The sequence below is a fragment of the Plectropomus leopardus genome, chromosome 22 (genome assembly GCF_026936395.1).
Source record: "Plectropomus leopardus strain MGB_pleo_1.0 chromosome 22, ASM2693639v1, whole genome shotgun sequence".
NCBI lineage: Eukaryota > Metazoa > Chordata > Actinopteri > Perciformes > Serranidae > Plectropomus > Plectropomus leopardus.
In genome coordinates this window covers 1,429,313-1,447,957 of record NC_142197.1, presented here as the reverse complement: position 1 = coordinate 1,447,957, position 18,645 = coordinate 1,429,313, and the positions used below count along the sequence as shown (strand labels likewise).

The 18,645-nt window shown below is 38.9% G+C and overlaps 1 protein-coding gene across 8 annotated transcripts in view; it reads left to right on the top strand.

Annotated features, from left to right (window-relative positions):
* sfmbt2 (Scm like with four mbt domains 2) overlaps window positions 1-18,645 on the top strand; it is a 49,685-nt gene that overhangs the window by 13,442 nt on the left and 17,598 nt on the right. For 7 of the 8 annotated variants that reach the window (XM_088072851.1, XM_042511739.2, XM_088072849.1 and 4 more), the window contains exons 4-8: window positions 2,113-2,353; window positions 5,719-5,739; window positions 14,935-15,023; window positions 15,905-16,154; window positions 17,164-17,261. In XM_088072851.1, coding sequence (XP_087928977.1) covers window positions 2,113-2,353; window positions 5,719-5,739; window positions 14,935-15,023; window positions 15,905-16,154; window positions 17,164-17,261 — 699 coding nt within the window. The remainder of the gene's footprint in view (window positions 1-2,112; window positions 2,354-5,718; window positions 5,740-14,934; window positions 15,024-15,904; window positions 16,155-17,163; window positions 17,262-18,645) is intronic. The other variant, XM_088072850.1, reaches the window with a different exon arrangement.

The window sequence follows — 18,645 nt, the reverse complement described above, 5'->3', positions numbered from 1 at the left end:
GTGGACCGAGTCTGAGAAACAGACCGTGAATTCCTCCGAAAAATGTGATTCACCAAAGTGCAGCTCTCATCTGTGTGTGTGTGTGCGTGTGTGTGTGTGTGTGTGCATGGACAAATTGAAACAGTGATTTCTCTTGGGCCTGCACACACACAAACACACACACACACACACACACACACACACACAGACACACACACACACAGACACACACACACACACACACACACACACACACACACACACAGACACACAGACACACACACACACACACACACAGACACACACACACACGCGCGCGCGCGCTGCCCCGTAGCTGTGTTACATAAGCCGGTTGGAGTGATACAGCACGTTTGCATTGTTGTAGCAGGAAGTCACAGGGCCGTTTGTATTGTGTTTATTTCTAAGATGTTGGCTCTTTCCATTCACTCGCGGGTGTGTGCGTTTGTGTGCGTTTGTGTGCGTTTGTGTGCGTGCTGAATGTGAACATCCTGTCGGGCTCGCAGCGCTCTCAGGACCCGCGCAGCAGCCTGCGGCGATGATGGAAACGCATTAAGCTGCGCTGCGTTCACTGTCGTCCAGGCTGGACGCGCTGAGCGGCTGTTGTCGGGCTGTTTTTGAAGCATCATCAGGCTCAAACTGTTAATTAAACCTCACCTGCTGATGATTCTCTGTCAACACAAACTGAAAAACATCCTGACTCTCATCGGCTGTTACAGGAGCACTTCGCTCACAAAATGATTTCCGTAGGTCAGTTACTCAGCCTGTGTTTCTTCGAGGTTCCCACTAATAGGAATTTAATGATTAAATAACAATAATACTAATAGTTTTGATTTGTAAAGCACTATTCTTTCAAAACGTGCACCCCATCGAGCCACTTTTTTTAGTGCCACTTAGAAACAAAGTTAAGACTAATTTTACAGTAGCCAATATTGGCGGGAAAAAAGATGAACCGCCATCAATTACCTCTGTTTCGTGAGAATTTTATTTAATTTTAAAAATAAACATTTAAAAATAAAACATTACTTTTTAGTGACGTCAGTGCAAGAGACATTTGATAAATTAGTTCTAATAATTTGGTAATAATAATTTTGGGAGGTTTTTGGGCGGTCGGCGCCTCCGTCTTGTAAAACGGGCTTTCTGTTATTAATGTGACCCTGATGACATCATCAGCGTTTCTTTCTCCAGCTTTCGAAGCTCCTCCGGAGACGCGGAGGAAACTGAACGACTGTTTTCACATAAACTGACTTCATGTGTGAAACTGGTGGAGTTCCCCTGAAGCTCTCTGTCGCTGTCCATGTTTCCCATTTCTGCTGTGCGAACTCTGTCAAAGGTGCTATATAATGAAAGTTGTTACTTTTTTACTTTTTAGTCATAGTATTAGTGGCATTAGTGCTTTATTATCATTGTTGGAGTATATGCTTATTTTTTTAACTTAATTGTATTTCTGTTACTGTTGTTATTATTATTGATAAGATTTTTATGTTTATTTCATTAAATTTTAATGTAATAGTTTTGTCAGTTTAGTTCGGTTTTATTTTGGGATTCGGGATTTGATCAGATGTAGTGGGGTTTGGGGGTGTGTGGGTGCTGGGTGGTTATGTGGGTTTTTTAAAGGGTCATTTCGCATCATTTGAATTAAAATGTGGTGACAGTCGTTTGCTTCAGTGCAGATCGCCGTCAGTCATTTCTGATAAACGGTCAAACACCCACACGGTCCAAACAACATTAAAACGCCGAAGAAATACAAAGTAAGGTCGTTTATTTCTGAAATTTAACTTTGGCCGAGCCTTATTTGGTCATGATTAATTTGAGTTTAGTCATGATTGTTGTTTCTTTAGACCATAATTTAATCACCAAACTGGATCCTGAGATCTGCATGTGGACGCAGCGCCAACGGGAGGAGCAGCCAGACGAGCTGCAAACAAACCCAAACAAACATCAAACTTATTACCCAATCAGCCCGAAAACCTCCTCTCGGCATCACCTTTGACCCGCTCCGGCTGTGCACGCTCACTTCCTCTGAGAATAACTGAAAAAAAACTGACACTCGTTGACTCAAACAACAAAACACCGCAGAATGTCCCTTTAAACGCGGCGTTTTGTCCCCGTCAGGTGGAGATCAGCCTGCAGAGCAGCTTCCAGCCCGGGATGAAGCTGGAGGTGGCCAATAAGAGCAGCCCGGACACCTACTGGGTGGCCACCATCATCACCACGTGCGGCCAGCTGCTGCTGCTGCGCTTCAGCGGCTACGGCGACGACCGCAAGGCCGACTTCTGGTGCGACGTCATGACGGCCGAGCTGCACCCGGTGGGCTGGTGCACCCAGAACAACAAGACGCTGATGCCCCCCGAAGGTACGAACGCACGCACCGTGACACACACGTTCGCCCGAACCTGCCGTTTCACTCACACGAGACGACGTCTGATCGATATCCTCTCGCTCAGATGTCAAAGTGTCACATCTCCAATATGACCGACGCACATTTTACTGTTGGGGGAAACGAAACGTTTTTTCTGTTCAGTTGGAGGAAGCTGTGCTAGTTACAGCGGGACGCTGTTATGAGCGTGAGGCACGGAGGACAGCGTAGAAAGCAAACCTCCCCGCTGTGGTTACACGGCCTGCACCGTAACTGCTATTGTTCCTCCATTGTTTCGTTTTTTTCAGTTTTTGCCCGATAAAAGTTACATTTACTTTTTTCTGTTTTTGCATGTGAAAAGTTTATTTATTTATTTTTGTTTTTGTCTGCTAAAAGTAAAAAAAAATCTATTTTGTCTGCTAAAAGTTTTTGTGTACCCACTTTTTTCTGTTTTTGCCTGCTAGGTTTTTTTTATTTTATTTTATTTTTCTGTTTTTGCCAGGTAGAAGTTTCTTTTTCATTCATTTATTTTCCTAGCTAAGCCCCTAATGCCCTAAAATTGGAGAAATGTCCTAAAATACTGAACATGCCATTAAATCCTAGAACCCTCCTAAAATCCTAGAACCATGTATGGGGCTGCAGGGACTGGCCCCTGGCCTCCTGTCATTTTGTGGCCCCTAAACAAAGCAGGTTGAGTCTCTCTGATCTACTGAAGCGCTCAAAGTGAGAATTATTATTTTTGGCTTTAGTGGAGCAGGTGGAGCATTTTGGGGGGCACTGCCCCCTCGTGCCCACGCCTCGAACTGGCCTCTCGTACCTGTTTTGGCTGTAAAAATCGAGTCGGGCTCAACGTGACATAAATGTTAGAACAAAAGTTCAGCTCATTTTAGGGGTCGGCAGATTATCGGCCTGGACGATTATTTGGGCCGATATTTGGCGTTTTAACGATTTTCTGTATCTGCGTTTATTTTAATGATCACCAATAAAATTAATTAATTAAAAAGGGCAAAGAACTTGAATTTTTTTTTTTTTTTTTTTAAAGTTGCTGGGAACTTGCTGTATTTGATACTGACCATTTCAGTTTTGGTTAAACATTTGCTGAAGGCATTTAAACAAAGTTTAGTGCTGGAGTTTGTTATTTTCCAAATTATAAATATTAACAGAAATATTTTCAGACTCAGACTCATTAACTGCTAATCATCGGTATCGGAAAAACAATATGGGTGGACTCGTCATCAGTTTGACCACAAACACTCAGAGAAACAAACAGCAGCTCACAGCTTCAGCTCTGAAGGAACGTTTTCCATAAAGCCAGTGGACGGACATGTTTTATCTAACCGAAACGCGTTCGCTCCACGCAGCTCGCCGCCTCTCCACAGCGGCCACCTCTGCTCTCTTAAAGCATCTTTTATACCGAAATTCAACCTTTCCTAAACATCCTGGTAACGTCTCCAGCAGCCGTCTGTGTAATAAACCACAAACAAAATAAACCGCAAACGAAATAAACCACAAACAAAATAAACCACAAACGAAATAAACCACAAACGAAATAAACCACAAACAAAATAAACCACAAACGTAATAAACCACAAACAAAATAAACCACAAACGAAATAAACCACAAACAAAATAAACCACAAACGAAATAAACCACAAACGTAATAAACCACAAACTAAATAAACCACAAACGAAATAAACCACAAACAAAATAAACCACAAACGAAATAAACCACAAACGTAATAAACCACAAACAAAAAAAACAAAGACGAAATAAACCACAAATGTCATAACCCCACAAACCTAATAAATTTCTCACAAACGTAATAGCAGCTGCCTCTTACATTCGTAACGAAGTTCCCTGCAAATGTCCAGAAAAGACATCTGACATCCAGAAAAGACATCTGTATGACGTCCACAAAAGACATCCATATGACGTATGTATACATGTCTTTTTTTGGACGTCATACGAATGTCTTTTTTGGAAATTTGCAGGAACTTTCGCATCACGTTTGTGGGATTATTATGTTAAAAGCTGCAGATTTGTTTAATGTTTGTGGTTTATTACGTCCGTCCCGCTGTCCCCCTCTCAGTCTCAACTTCAGCCTCGTCCCCTCACCTCCCCCCCGCTGTCGCACAGATGACTCACCCTCCCCGACCTCAGACCATTTATTTTTCTCGACACCTCCCCGCTGATGGATGGCGCGAGCCTCCGTTGTTGTGGAGACGACCTGGATATGTTTCCGCCTGACTCGGGTGTCCTCGTCCTCACGCCGGCTCCATATGTCCTTTTCACTCAGCGCCGGCCTTTTCAACAACTTCCTCTTTTGCATTTTGCAGCAGCTTCATAAAACGTCAAATCGATCAAACACGGACTGAATTTACCTTCAGAGCTGCAGCGGAGCAGCTTTTTTATTTTGTGTTTAAAGTCATGAAACAAAACGGCGATAAAAATGATCTCATGTTATCGAGCAGTCTGTCGCTTATTTTAGCAAAAACTGCAACTTTCCCAGGGCCACATTTATTTAAAAAAAGAGAACAAGACTTGTAAATAGTTCTTAAAATATATTATTTCTGTAATATAACTGTTTTATTTTTTCATTCCTCTAGCTTTTTTTCCCCCAAAATAATTTTCTAAATTTATTAATTTCTTGCTGTTTGTGGAACATTTCTTTCCAAATTGCTCTTTGCCTTTTTTCCCATGTTTCTGACACAAATTGCACCAATTTGTTCAGCTGCAAAGCTTTAAATGCTTGTGTAAGAAGTCAGAGGAAACCAATGTCAATCCAGGTTCAAAGGGTTCGAATAATTTACAAAGAAAAAATAAAATAAAACAAAACAGAATCTAATTTTCAAGGTATTTCAGTATTTAAATTTCTGGGCCCAAATGTAAGCACCTGGTACCAACACTGTTTCAGTCGGGGAGCCGAGCTCAGCTGTGAACCCTCCTGGCCCGTCCCTCTCCTAAAGTTCATATTTTATTCATTTTTTTTTCGTAATAGTGACGGACAGCTGACTCGGCGTCGTGTTTGATGATGCAAACTGAAGCTCAAATCATGTAATGAGGGCACTTTTAAATTCCCTAAAGAGGCTCCTGCAAGATACTGTCAAGATCTCAATATGACCCGAAAAAGGAACTTTTCTGCTTCATTTCAAGGCTTTGCATCATGTTAGTGTGTGTGTGTGTGTGTGTGTGTGTGTGTGTGTGTGTGTGTGTTGCTTAGTCAGCTGCAGTGTGTGTGTGTGTGTGTGTGTGTGTGTGTGTGTGTGTGTGTGTGTGTGTGTGTATGTGTGTGTGTGTTCCACCTGTGTCATAGCTCCATGTTTCATTGGTTTCCTTTTTGTTTGTTTTCTGTTTCTCAGATAACATTTACCTAAGAAAAGGTAAGCGGCTCTAACGGTGCCTCTGACTAACTCGCTTGCACTGTAGTGGCTAACATGACATCACACACACACACACACACACACACACACACTGTGTTAGAGCTGCATGTGCACTGTGCTTCCTCCTCTTCTTCTTCCTCTTTTCACCTCTCCACAGGAAGTGACCTCACTGCTCAGTTGCCTTGCCTCCTCTTGCATGTGACTCCTCTCTAGCTGAGTGTGTCTTAGCAGTGTGATAACACACACACACACACACACACACACACACGGCTGTTTGTGCCCAGCTGTGCTGGTATGATAACTGGTGCAAAGCGCGGCAGCTCGGGGAGAGACGTGATGCTTTGATAAAGAAGCCGCCGCTCGTGTGCAACAAACAAACTGCGTGAGTGAAACACGGCGTCTGTCTGCGAGTCGAGTGGAGAAAAGGTCACGAGGTAAAGAGCCGCCGTGCCAAACGTGTCGTTGGCAGATAAAAATCAGCGTGCGTCATTTGGCTGGCCACAAACACACGGCCATTTAAGACAGGGTGCATACGCATTTTTGGGAAAAGGCAATGAGCAAATTGCAAGAATTTGGTAAAATGAAAAGAAAACAACCTGAAAAATAATATTTTAAAAATGCAGAGGGAGAGAGAGCAAGAGAGAGATTAGAAAAATTTAATTAAAAAAACATAGGGAAAAATGTTCAGAAACTGTATTTATAATTAGGAGAATTAATTATTCAACATATATTACAGAATATGTAACGTTCTTTGATTTTTAGCACTTTTTTTCCAGACCATTTCTTTTTTTATTTACTTTTCGTGCAGATTTCTGATAATTTTATTGTATTTAAAAACATTTTTTGGGGGGCGGGGGTAATTAATCAAAAAAATAAATAAATAACATACACACACAAACACACACACGCGCACACACACAGCACAATTTTAACAAGACATTTCCAGGACTTTTCCATGACTTTAAGGCAAATTTTAAAGATCATACATTCCCTGAGACGAACATCTGTACATCTTCTTGGTTCCTTTTAATTGGAAGCATTTTGGGTGACTTTTTTGTCTTTAAATGTTCTGGTGATTTCGGTGATTTATTTATTTGGCAATTTTAAAGAAAAAAAATTGCTATTTTTTCTTTACAATTTGGATTGTTTTTTCTTTAAAACTTTCTGGTGATTTACAAAAATGCTAATGTGAATAAATAAAATGTGAGTAAATATGATTTTTTAAATTTTTAAAAATTTTTTTGGGGTGATTTTTAAATGAAAAGACTGCAAGGATTTTTTTTCTAATTTTGGCATTTGTTTTTTCTCTACAAAATTTAGGAGATTTTTCAAGAAAGAATCTGGGTGATTTTGTTTTTCTTTTGACAGATTTGCTGATTATTTTCATTAAATCTTATTTGGGATTTTTTTTTAAAGAAAATAAAGGCAATTTTTTTGGCAACTTTTAAAGAAAAAAAAATTAGCAATTTTCTTTCATTTGAAATGTTTAGTTGATTTTAAATGAAAACGTGTGTGTGCCTTTAGGAGGCTAGTTTATGCAAAAATAACCAACCCTTTAGGAAAAGCTCAGGGAACAAAAAAGCAGCAAATACGTCTCAGAATCTGGAACCAGTGACTGTTTGGCTTCATTAATTAATATATTACTTTTAGGAATAACCAAATATCAGCAGTGATAAAAACATAATAAGTGACGCTGTAACGGGATGAAATAAACTGAAAATAATATAACGGACACATTTTAATTAGGGGAAGCTTTTTACATCAAGCTGAGCTTTGAGAGCAGATTTAAAAGGCGACCGTGATTTTTCTGCCCTGACATCTTCAGACAGTTTCACTCTCACTCTGAACCAAACTGCCGTCTAATTGGCTGCTCGGCGTGAAGCTGCAGCACAGACACAAAGTCCCTCGTGAGGCTCGTTTCCAAAATGTTTCCGACAAATCTGCCGCCCTCGTCTTTAATAACCATCCACCAAGATTTCTGCTTCCTGCCCGTCTGTGAAAAGGAGCAAAACCTGAATACTGATAAGAGTTTCAACCTGACAAACCACATGGAAACACACCGAAATCCCTCGTGAAACACACACACACACACACACACACACACACACACACACACACACACACACACACACACACACACACACACACACACACACACACAGCTCCTCCACTTTAAAAGCTCCTCGTTCATCAAATCAGCGGCCGTATTAATGTTAATTAATCAGCGTCTCTGTTTGCAGCAGCAGTTTGAGTCTGCAGCGCTGCCAGCACTTCTGTTCCCTAATTTGCTCGTTTTTTTGGGGGAAATTAAAAAGTAATTTAGAAGAGAGTAAACACTGTTGATTTTATCACCTCACCTATAAAGAGAATATTAGTGCGTTCTGTAAAGTCAGATCTGGTAAAACGAGTCTTTTCTCCACAGCAGAGAGACTCGACTCGCTTTGATCAGGGGCCGCTTTTATACACTGACAGGAGGCCAGGGGCCAGTCGCAGCGGCTCCTTTCGTCTTTCTAGGATTTTAGGATGTTTCTGCGATTATAGGACATTTCTAGGATTTTGGACATCTTTAGGACAATTGTACAAATTTAAGATGTTTCTAGGATTGAAGGACTTTGGTGCAGTTTTAGTAGTTTTTAGTAGGTTAGTTTTCTAGGATTTTAAGAAATTTCGTGTATTTCAGGACATTTCTTGTATTTTAGGATGTTTATTGTAGTTTGTGACATTTCTAGGATTTTAGGACATTAGGGTATTTGCTAGGACCTCTGTCGGGGGTGTGGGGGATCCAATATCACCATTAACTGAACATTTTACTTTGATTACGATTAAAGGACGATTATTTTGCGTTTTGTGGTTAGTTTTTTGCCCTCATAGTTCACTGACACAGTTTCATGTGACCATGGTGTGTTGGAGTGTAATAAACATATGATTTATTATTATTGATTTAACTTTCCAGCATTATATAAAAATGAAAAGCTGCCAACAGCCTGCCAACATTCACAATTAGAGAAAGGCTGAAAATAAGCTCATGTGCTTGTGGCCCCGGGCCCCCAAAACATTACATCTGCCCCTGTTAATAATAATGAGAGCTCAGCGTGAGCGGCTGGATGAGACACGGCGCGACGCGTCCTGGTGTTTCTAAATAATTCATCCAAACTCTGATTAAAGCTGAAACTAACACAAAGTCGTCTGTAGAGTCTAAAGAAGTCACTTTCACCTCTGCAGATGTGTCTGTTTCAGCGCTGTGGCTGTCAAACACTCAGCTGTTTGACAGTCAAAGTCCTTCACTGCATTTGATTCTCCGCAGCGCTATTCTTATTATCGTTGGCTGTTCGTGTTGTCTGTCAAAACATGACTGGAATGTTTTATTGACTACATCTCATATTTCAATTGAGGAAAAGTTATTTCACGATTGTTATTGTTATCATTTTATTGCCCAGCCCAACTAAAAGGACAAAAACAATTCACAGTGTCAATGACTTTATTTTTATTGTAAATAAGAAAATTGTTGGGGGGGGGCCACCCGGCACCCTATTAGGGGCCAGATTTGGCCCACGGGCCATAAGTTGAGTAACACTGATCTATGGGCTTCTGTCAGGTTTGACAAAAACTAACCAGACAGTTAACTGAACCTTCTGTTCATATTTTTGGCATTTTGTCTGCATATAACGGACACATGTCTGGAGCCTCGGGGTTGAATCAGGGAGCCTGTTCAAACAGAGTCTCATGTGCACGTGTGTGTGTGTGTGTGTGTGTGTGTGTGTGTGTGTGAATCTGCATGTGTGTCAGATACATTCAGCCATTCATGTAAAGAGCTTTTTAAAGCTACATCACAAGTTTGGTCATGTGGTGAGGTAGCTGCTCGCTCAACACATCCCGACAGAGATACTTTGCATAATGAATTCACCACACTGCTTCCTGCCAGAGCCGGCTGGAGATGATGCTCTGAGATACACACCATCCTCTGCTCCGAGTGTGTGTGTGTGTGTGTGTGTGTGTGTGTGTGTGTGTGTGTGTGTGTGTGTGTGTGTTTTAAGTGTGCGGCTGCATTCAGGCTGACAAAAGCATTGTGGCGAGAGACAAATACAAAGAGCTGCTTTAGTTTGGGTGTGACCTCTGTGAAACGTTTTACAAACTGACAAAATCTAAAATAAATAAATGTGTCAATAAATAGATGAAAATGCCAAAAATGACAATATTTATTTAATTTCCCATTTAATTTTCTATTTTATTGATCAATTTAATTAATACTTATTTTCTTATTTATTTATGTATTTTTTTTTCCACTTTGTGTATGAATTCTCCTATTTAGTTATTTTCCTATGTTATTTTCCACTTTACATATTTATTTATTTATTTGTGTAATTATTTATGTAATTAATTATTCGCTTTTCACAAGTATTGAAAACTTTAGTTTAATTCTCTTCAAAAACATGGGAAAAGGCAATGAGCAAATGGCAAGAATTTGGTAAAATGTGACGCGAAAAATAATATTTTAAAAATGGGGTGGGAGAGAGACATTAGAAAAATATCATTTAAAAAAATAGGGAAAATGTCCAGAAACTATATTTATAATTAGCATTGAATATTCAAAATGTTATACAGAATATGTAATAGTCTTAGATTTTTAGCACTTTTTTCAAATTTAGTACAAATTTACTTTTCATGCAAATTTCAGGTAATTTTCTTGTATTTTTATTTAATTGTTTGGGGAGGGGGTAGTTTTTTGGACTTTCTTTCACCACTGGCTACTCACACACACACACACACACACACACACACTGTCAGTGTGTCTCTGTGCTCGTTGGCCTCTTGAGCACTAACCATCACTGAGGAGCTTCATATTTACACAAACTGCTGTAAGATCTCGCCCTCGTCATGAATATAAAAATGTTAACAATGTGGCGTCTGGAACTGTCTGAGTGTAATTCAGACACACACAGCCCTCAATAAACACACTAACTGTGTGTGTGTGTGACATTTAACGTCTCACGGGCTGTTTGGGAAGGCCGTCAGTTCAAGTGTTAGTCGGTAATTGTTTGAGTTGACTCTGCTTTTTTGGCCTTTGTGCGTCGGGGGCCGTTCATCTCCGATGAGACGGAGGGGAATCGAGCGTAATTTACTGCCATTAACTCTGATTAGAATCGGCTGCACCGCTGTGATCGCAGCCAAAAAAAGGAAAAAAAGAAACACTGAGAGGATTTTTCTTCTTTAATTATAACATTGATTATTTAAAGGGAAGCCTTTACATAATCTCTGCGCACACACGGAGAGTTTACAGGAGAGGAGCTGGCAGGACGAGTGCAAATATCAGGTTTCACAGGCGTGTTTTCAGACTGTTTTTGGTTTTTTTTAATGTGAAATATTTGCATGCAGCCTGAGAGGAGGAGGAGGAAGAGGAGGAGGAGGAGGAAGAGGAGGAGGGGGACGAGGAGGAGGAGGAAGAGGAAGACGAGGAGGAGGAGGAAGAGGAGGAGGAGGAGGAGGAGGAGGAGGAGGGGGTGTTTTGAGGAGCTCCTCCCTCAAAGTTAAGAAAGCACGTATTGTTTTGTGAAAGTCTGCGTTGAAGTCTGCACGTCTGCAGCCTTTAGGATGGAAATAAAGAAAAATACATCATAATTTAAACAGAAAAAAAATCACTACAGTATAATGAAACTGCAAGCTGGGGAGTACTTTTACTAAGTACTTTTACTCAAGTACTGTACTTAAATATAAATTTGAGGTCTTTGTACGCGACTTGAGTATTTAATTTTCATGCTTTATGCTTTTACTTCAACAAATTTTAAATTTAAGACTTTTACAAGTTAAGATTTTTGCATTAAAAACATGAGAGCGTTAATAAAATATGATGTTTGTTATAAAGTAAATTACAAATTGTTTGATAAATCAGTTGATTCACAGAAAAGTAATTATGTAGTTGCGTTTTTTGAGATGTTTATTTTTTAAGTAATTTTGATTTGTTTCAAATTTCTTTCTTTGCTCTTCTTTCTTGTTTTGTTATATCATTTAAATTTTTGGGATTTTTTTCTTCTTTGATTTGTGAATAATTTTGACTTGTAGGGTGGTGTTATTTTCAAATTTAATCATAATTTTGAGAAGTTTTTCTTTAAAAAAATCTGGAGTATACATGTTTTTTCTTTTTACTTTCAAGTTTTTTTTTCTTTTTTTTTAGAATGCTTTAGAGTTTTGGTGGTGTTTTTTTTCTTTTTTTAATATAATGTGTAGTAATTGGGTTTCCCCCCTAATTTACAAAAAATAATTTTGCGCATGTTCCTTTTGTTTTCAGGTTTTTCTGTATTGGGTACTTTTACTTTTCATACTTAAAGTGCATTTTACCACTAAAGTAACATTTTCATGCAGGATTTTAACTTGTAACAGAGTATTTTCACAGTGTGGTATTAGTACTTTTACTTTAGTAAAGGATGTAAATACTTCTTCCTCCACTGAAAGAGAGAAAGAGGGTGAAGCAGGTTGAAGTTTGCATGTTTTAGCTTCGGCTCACTCGGCTGAGCTTTAAACGGCCTCATGACTAATCTCAGCAGGATCTGTAAAAATAGTTTATCTATTTCTGCACACGCCAGATCAACACTGTGTGTGCAGCGTGTGTGTACATGTGTGTGTGCGTGTGTGTGTGTGTGTGTGCACGCGTGTGTGTGTGTTTCAAAGTCCAGCAGCAGCAGCAAGGAAAGAAAATAGTCTCACAGGAAAAAACACTATTATTAAACAGGCGTAGCGAGAGCGAGCAGGTTCACTGTTCACGTTACCTTCGCAGGAAAACTGGGATTTATCTGCCAGAAAATTCCACAGTTGTTGATTAAATTCGGGCTCCGGAGTCCAACCGAGGATTTATTGATTTGGTCTCAGAAGTCAATTTTGTATTTAAAATCCTGAGCGGCCTCTGTGGAGCTCACCGTCACTTATTTACCCCAAATCTCTGATTTAAAGAAAGCTTCGGGAGGGAATTACAGCTTTAAAAGCTGTTTTTTCTTGATTTATTGTACAGCTTATTTAAAGACAAACAAAACAAACCAACAAAACAAACCAGCGTGGCGATTTTTGGAGGAAAAAAAGCCATTTTTTTCTTTTCTTTAAATTCATTTGGGGATTTTTAAATAGATTTTTTGCTTTTGTTTTCAATTTATCATTTGTAATTTTTGGAAAAAAAATGTATTTTAGCATTTTTTTTTTTCAGTTCAAAAATGCCTTCTGTACACGCACTTTTTTTTCTTCATCATGTATCGCAGCCAAAAACTGTAAAAACAGAAATTATTGTTGGATTTTCACATTTCTGATAGTCCTTGAACACATCATGTGTCATCATGAGTTAAGTGTTATCATGTGTTAAACAGATTTTTGGGACTTTTCCAAAACTTTCATAGTATATTTAGTTTTCCTAAACTTTTTCAGGCCTGTAAATTGCTATTTGCAAATGCCAGAACTTTTCCAGGTTTTTCATGACTGTACTAAATAAGATTTTGCATGAAAGACACATGCTCAAAGATTAAAGACAAAAAACCTCAAAACAACACAGAAACAGAAACCCTGAACGAGTTCTCCTGAGCAGCGTGTTTCAGTGTTTGGGCGACGTTTCATTTTCACTTCAGCTTGAAGCTGATCGCTGCTGCGGAGCGTCAGCTCACAGCGCTGCAGGCGTCCTGCAACTGTGACTCATCTGGAGACGTTTCAGTGACTCCAACAAGTGTCTCCATGTGTGGAGGCTGATTTTTGTTGTTTTTCTTTTTGTGTGACAAAAAGGACAAACATGCAGAACTCAAAAATAGCTAGAAATGAGGAAAAAGTACAAGAAAATTGCCTGATATTTGTAATAAATAAATAAATAAAATGAAATAAAATCTTTTTTTTTTTTAAAAAATGACCTGTCAATTTTTTTCATAAAATTAATTTATGCAAAAAATCTTTTTAAATGTAATTATGATTATTGATTATTAGAGATGCATATTCCCACTATTTCCCCTAGCTGTTTTAAAATAATAATTTTCCAAAAACCTTCTAGTTTCTGGCTATTTGTGAAACATTTATTAACAGAGTGCTCGTTGTCTTTTTTCTCAGTTTTTGTAAGAAACCGCACCGCGTTTCTGCAGGTTTAAAGGTTTAAATATTGTTAAATGTGTCTGAGATCAGAACAGGAAAAGTGAGGTAGATCCAGCTTTCAAAGCTTTACAAAAATTACATAATTAAATATAACTAAGGAGGCGTTTCGCCAGCTGTATGGTGATTTTTGTAGGATGCTCGTCGTCACGTAATTCCCCTCGTGTCTCCTCTGCACTTCAAACTGAGATAAGGTCGAATCAGTCACAAATCATAAGACCACAGTGGGTATTTTTGGGGGAAAACCCGATCACAAACACATTTTAGCTCAGCTAAAGCATTTTCATCTCAGTCATCTTATATCTGATCATTTATTTGAAGTATTTCTATAAGTATTTGTATTATTTGATTATTATTTATTATTATTATTTTAGCATTTTTAATGAAGATTTCTGTCTTTGCTCATTTGTGCCACAGCTGATTCTTAATATCACTCTGAATTTTACATTTCCAGCTCTGATTATTTGCGCTCTCATATGCTCTTGAACCTGACACATAATACGTGAAACACCTGAAAATGTGGATTTACACCTGTTTCTGTGCGGATCTCACTTCTGCTCATCAGAAAGCCGTAATCAAAAGTTTTCTCTGTTTTTTCTTCGTCTTTATTCTTTCTCAGATTTGCAGCTGTTATTCTGCACATTAACATTTAAATGGCAGCGCTCAATACCACATTAGTCGGTGTTTTTCATTTTGATGTGTTTACTTCTGCCAGATGCAAGCCGAAAAAAAAGGACTAATCTCAGCCGTAAATCAGAAGTGAGCGTTAATGTTTGCAGAGCGGATAAAGCCATCGAGGCTTCAGAGGCTTCTCAAGAAAAATACACCGAATGTGAATTTTTCTCACTTCTTTTGCATAAAACATTCAGAAATTCATTGTAAAAATATCTCACGTCTGCAGTTTTAAATAATAATCAGCAACTGCCTTAAAAAAAGCAGAATTATTAGTAGAATTACTGTTTGTGTTTGCATGTACTCACTCATGCACGCTGCACTGAGAAGTTCAGAAAAGAGGCTGAAAATGAATATTTCATTTCGACACTGACTGTTTGTTCTCAGTTTGCGTTCTGCGTTTTTGTCTCTTTGCAGCCATCAAGGAGAAATACAGCGACTGGACGGAGTTCCTCGTTCAGGACCTGACGGGCGCCCGGACAGCGCCGGCCAACCTGCTGGAGGGGGTGAGTGCTCACAGCCAGCGACCCGACCCTTAAACGCGCCCCTCAGCGCCTCGTATCGATAACTTTAACGTCTTTAAGAGACCACTGTCAAATTACTCAAATCAAATCTGTGGCGATACGGACCAGGTAAACAGAGCGAGAAAGTCCGCTGGGGCGAGAAGGACGAGAGGCGTCTCATACGACAGGGTTCAAACTCATTTTTACCAATACATTTCCAGGACTTTTCCAGGACTTAAAGGCAAATTTGAAAGACCATACATTCTCTGAAAGGCCATCGATACTCCTCAGCGCTTCTTTATCATAACTATAAAAGATTTTTAAAATATATATTATTTTTTAAGGAACTGAATATTTAAATACAACTAAGGGACTGTTTGTTATTTTTAGTTTTTGGGGATTTTTGAAGTAAACATTTTGGTTTCATTTTTCCTGACAAATTTTTGCTTTTTTGTTGCGATTTTTGAATATCATATTGGCTTTTTTTTTGTATTTACTTCAGCGCCATTTTTAAAAGACAAAAAAGGTGATTTGTGATTTCTTTGTGATTTTTCCCCACTAAAGATTTTTGTTGATTTTGCTTTTTTATCAAATTTGTTTGGGATTTTTTTTCATTCCAAAGTTTTAATGTTTTTTTTAATTTAATTTTTTTTTATTTATTTATTGTCATTGAAAGTTTTTGGTGATTTTTAAAGAAAACGTGCTTTCCAAACCCGTGGGCCGGCAGCTTTAGAAGTCTGATAGCTTTATTGTTTATTTAAGTATAACATCAGCTTCCTCTTTTGTCACTTCGTCGCACTGTATCAGGTTCACAGGTGTATCAGGTTTTGCCCTCTGAGGTGTACCTGAGAGTTTAAATAAATCTGTGCGTCTCTCTCCGTCAGCCTCTCAGAGGGAAAAACACGGTGGATCTGATCGTGGAGGGCTCGGTCCTGGAGCTTCAGGACGCCTCCGGTCCGTTCCTCTACTGGCCCGTCCGAGTCGTCCAGAACGTCGGAGGGCGGCTGCGTGTGCGCTACGCCGGCCTCTCCGACGACCAGCAGGCTCACGACACCTGGCTGTTCTACCTGGACACCAGGCTCCGCCCCCTGGGCTGGGCTCTGGAGAACCGTCTCGCCTTAGAGCCGCCGACAGGTGAGAACCTGACCCGCTCGCACGTTTTCATTCGGGGAGGAACTCTGATTTTATTATTTTATTCTAACTCTATGACAGTGTGCATTAGAACGTTATGATACTTAATTACCATTTTTTTCATAGTTTGGTTGTGTTTTTATTGATTTTTTTTAATTAGTTTGAAAATTTCGGAGCTGCGACTGTGTTTACTTCCATAACCAATTAATCTGCTTATTTTGTTAATTCATCTCTTTATAGTTTCATCCACAAAATGTCAGGAAAAAAACAAATTATAATTTCAAAGAATCCAAGGCACCAGCCTTCAAACTGAACAAAACGTCAATGAACAAAAAGTCAATTATTTAATATATTAAGTTGAATATAATGGCAAATAATAATAATTTAAAAAACCCCGCAAATACCAAAAGAAAAGCTTTTTTTTTTATTTAAAAAGATTAATGTGAAATTAAGTTAAATTAACGAGAAGTCGTAGTACAGTAAGAGTCACTTAAATCATTGAAATTATTTTTGATTTGCAACAATGATGGTTTGCAGAAGCTGTATGAAAATGGACATTTTTGTAAGGCCAGTTATTAAAATTCTTTTTGATTTTTTATTATTCTTTTTAAAATATTGTTTTAATCCTTTTTTCCTACTTACATACCATTGCTATTTGCAAAATGTATGGGATTGCTTATTTTTGTCAACAACAGTCAAAACTCAAATATACTAGATTTACCGTCATGGTAGACTGAAAAAAAAAAGGCAAAAAATCTCATTTTAGAAGTCAGAGGAAGCTAATTTTTGGCAGTTTTGCTTTACAGAAATAAATATAATATATATATGTGTATATATATATGTTTATTTTTTAAAATAGATTTTTTTTTTTTTCCTATTTATATGTCAGTGATATTTGCACTTTAATGTATTAATTAACATAAATAATGACTATAAAGGCTTTCTATTCCATTATGACAGATATTCTTAAAAAAATAAACGCATGTCTGACATCATCATCTTTCCTCGTCAGCGCTCAGATCTCTGAGGAGCGCCTCCGAGTGGCAGGACGCTCTGGAGGACGCTCGCCTCGACGGACAGAAGAGCCCGCTGCCGCTGGAGGTGTTCAAGGTGAGTCTCTACAGGTCACACACACTTCTGCTCTGCACACTGAGAGTGAGTGTGTGTGTGTGTGTGTGTGTGTGTGTGTGTGTGTGTGTGTGTGTGTGTGTTGGCGTGCAGCCTGACTGCAGGATGACCTGGATGAGAGGAGATGAGAGGAGCTTTGTTGTGTTGCCATCTGCGGCTGATCTCTGATGAAACGGCTCATTAATGGAAATACAATATTTCACCACTCTGTAATTTCCTATTTGTTTATTTCGTGTGGCAGATTTACTCGAAAGAATTTAGAAATTTGGTACCAATTGTTTGGGGGAATAGAAACAGCCTTAAAAGAAAAGCTCCATTTAATCACATGTAAATATTCATCAAACATGAATTAATAATCAGCAGTTTTAGTCTCCCTGTGCTGTCGTGTCACTGCAGACTTTTTAAAGATAAATTTCAGATTGTTACATTTTCAGAAAACCGGTTTGTTTACACCAACAGCTGACAGGAACTGTGCCCGTTAAATCTGTTTCTTAATAATTACCACCAAAGCACAGTTATTTCTAGGAAACTCAGCCCAAACATCAGAACAAATGAACATTTCTGCAAACATGTCACACTAATCCATCCATCAGACCCATTTTTGGACCGTGACCCACCAGTTGGGAACCACTGACTTAGATGATAAAACGTGATGAATCTGCCAGAAACCGCCTGCCTCCAACACAACGACAACATCCTCGACTGAGCTGACTCACCGAAGCTGACAAGCTGTCAGCGAGATCACAGACACAATATTTGCTTTTATCTAAAAAGCAGTTTCCCTTTTTCCCACATTTCCAGCTGGTTCAGAATAAACAGCAGAAAGAGAAACGCGTATCAGGAAAAAGTCAATAACGACGGCCGGGCAGTGAAGCTGTTTTTCTCAGTGTTATTATTATTGTTATTCACAGGAAATCCAACTTCTCCTGCAAAAAAATAATCCAAACTTTGCAAATCGGTCCGGTCTGATGCCAAACGTCCTCAGCTGCAAACACGAGCCATCAGTCAGTCCTGGTTTTTAAAGTTTGAAAATTCATAATTTATCATTCAAACGTGCTACAGCTTTGCAACTTCCACCAAAATGTCGGCCCAACTGTGAAGAAACGTGCGTTCACATCACTGAGGTACAAATGATGAAGTCCATCGCTCTGTTTTTATCAGAAACTGTCAAACTGATTAAACCGATCTCTCGCTGCAGGGCGTCTTCAGACCGTCCGACACAAACCATCCTCACAGATATCTCATTTATCAAAAACTGTTTGACTGTAGACACATGCCTGCAAATTCTCGCTAAATAAATCTGCTAGGTGAATGAAAAAATGTACAAAATGTTGCTGACATGGTCGATTAAGCGTGTCATGTTTCC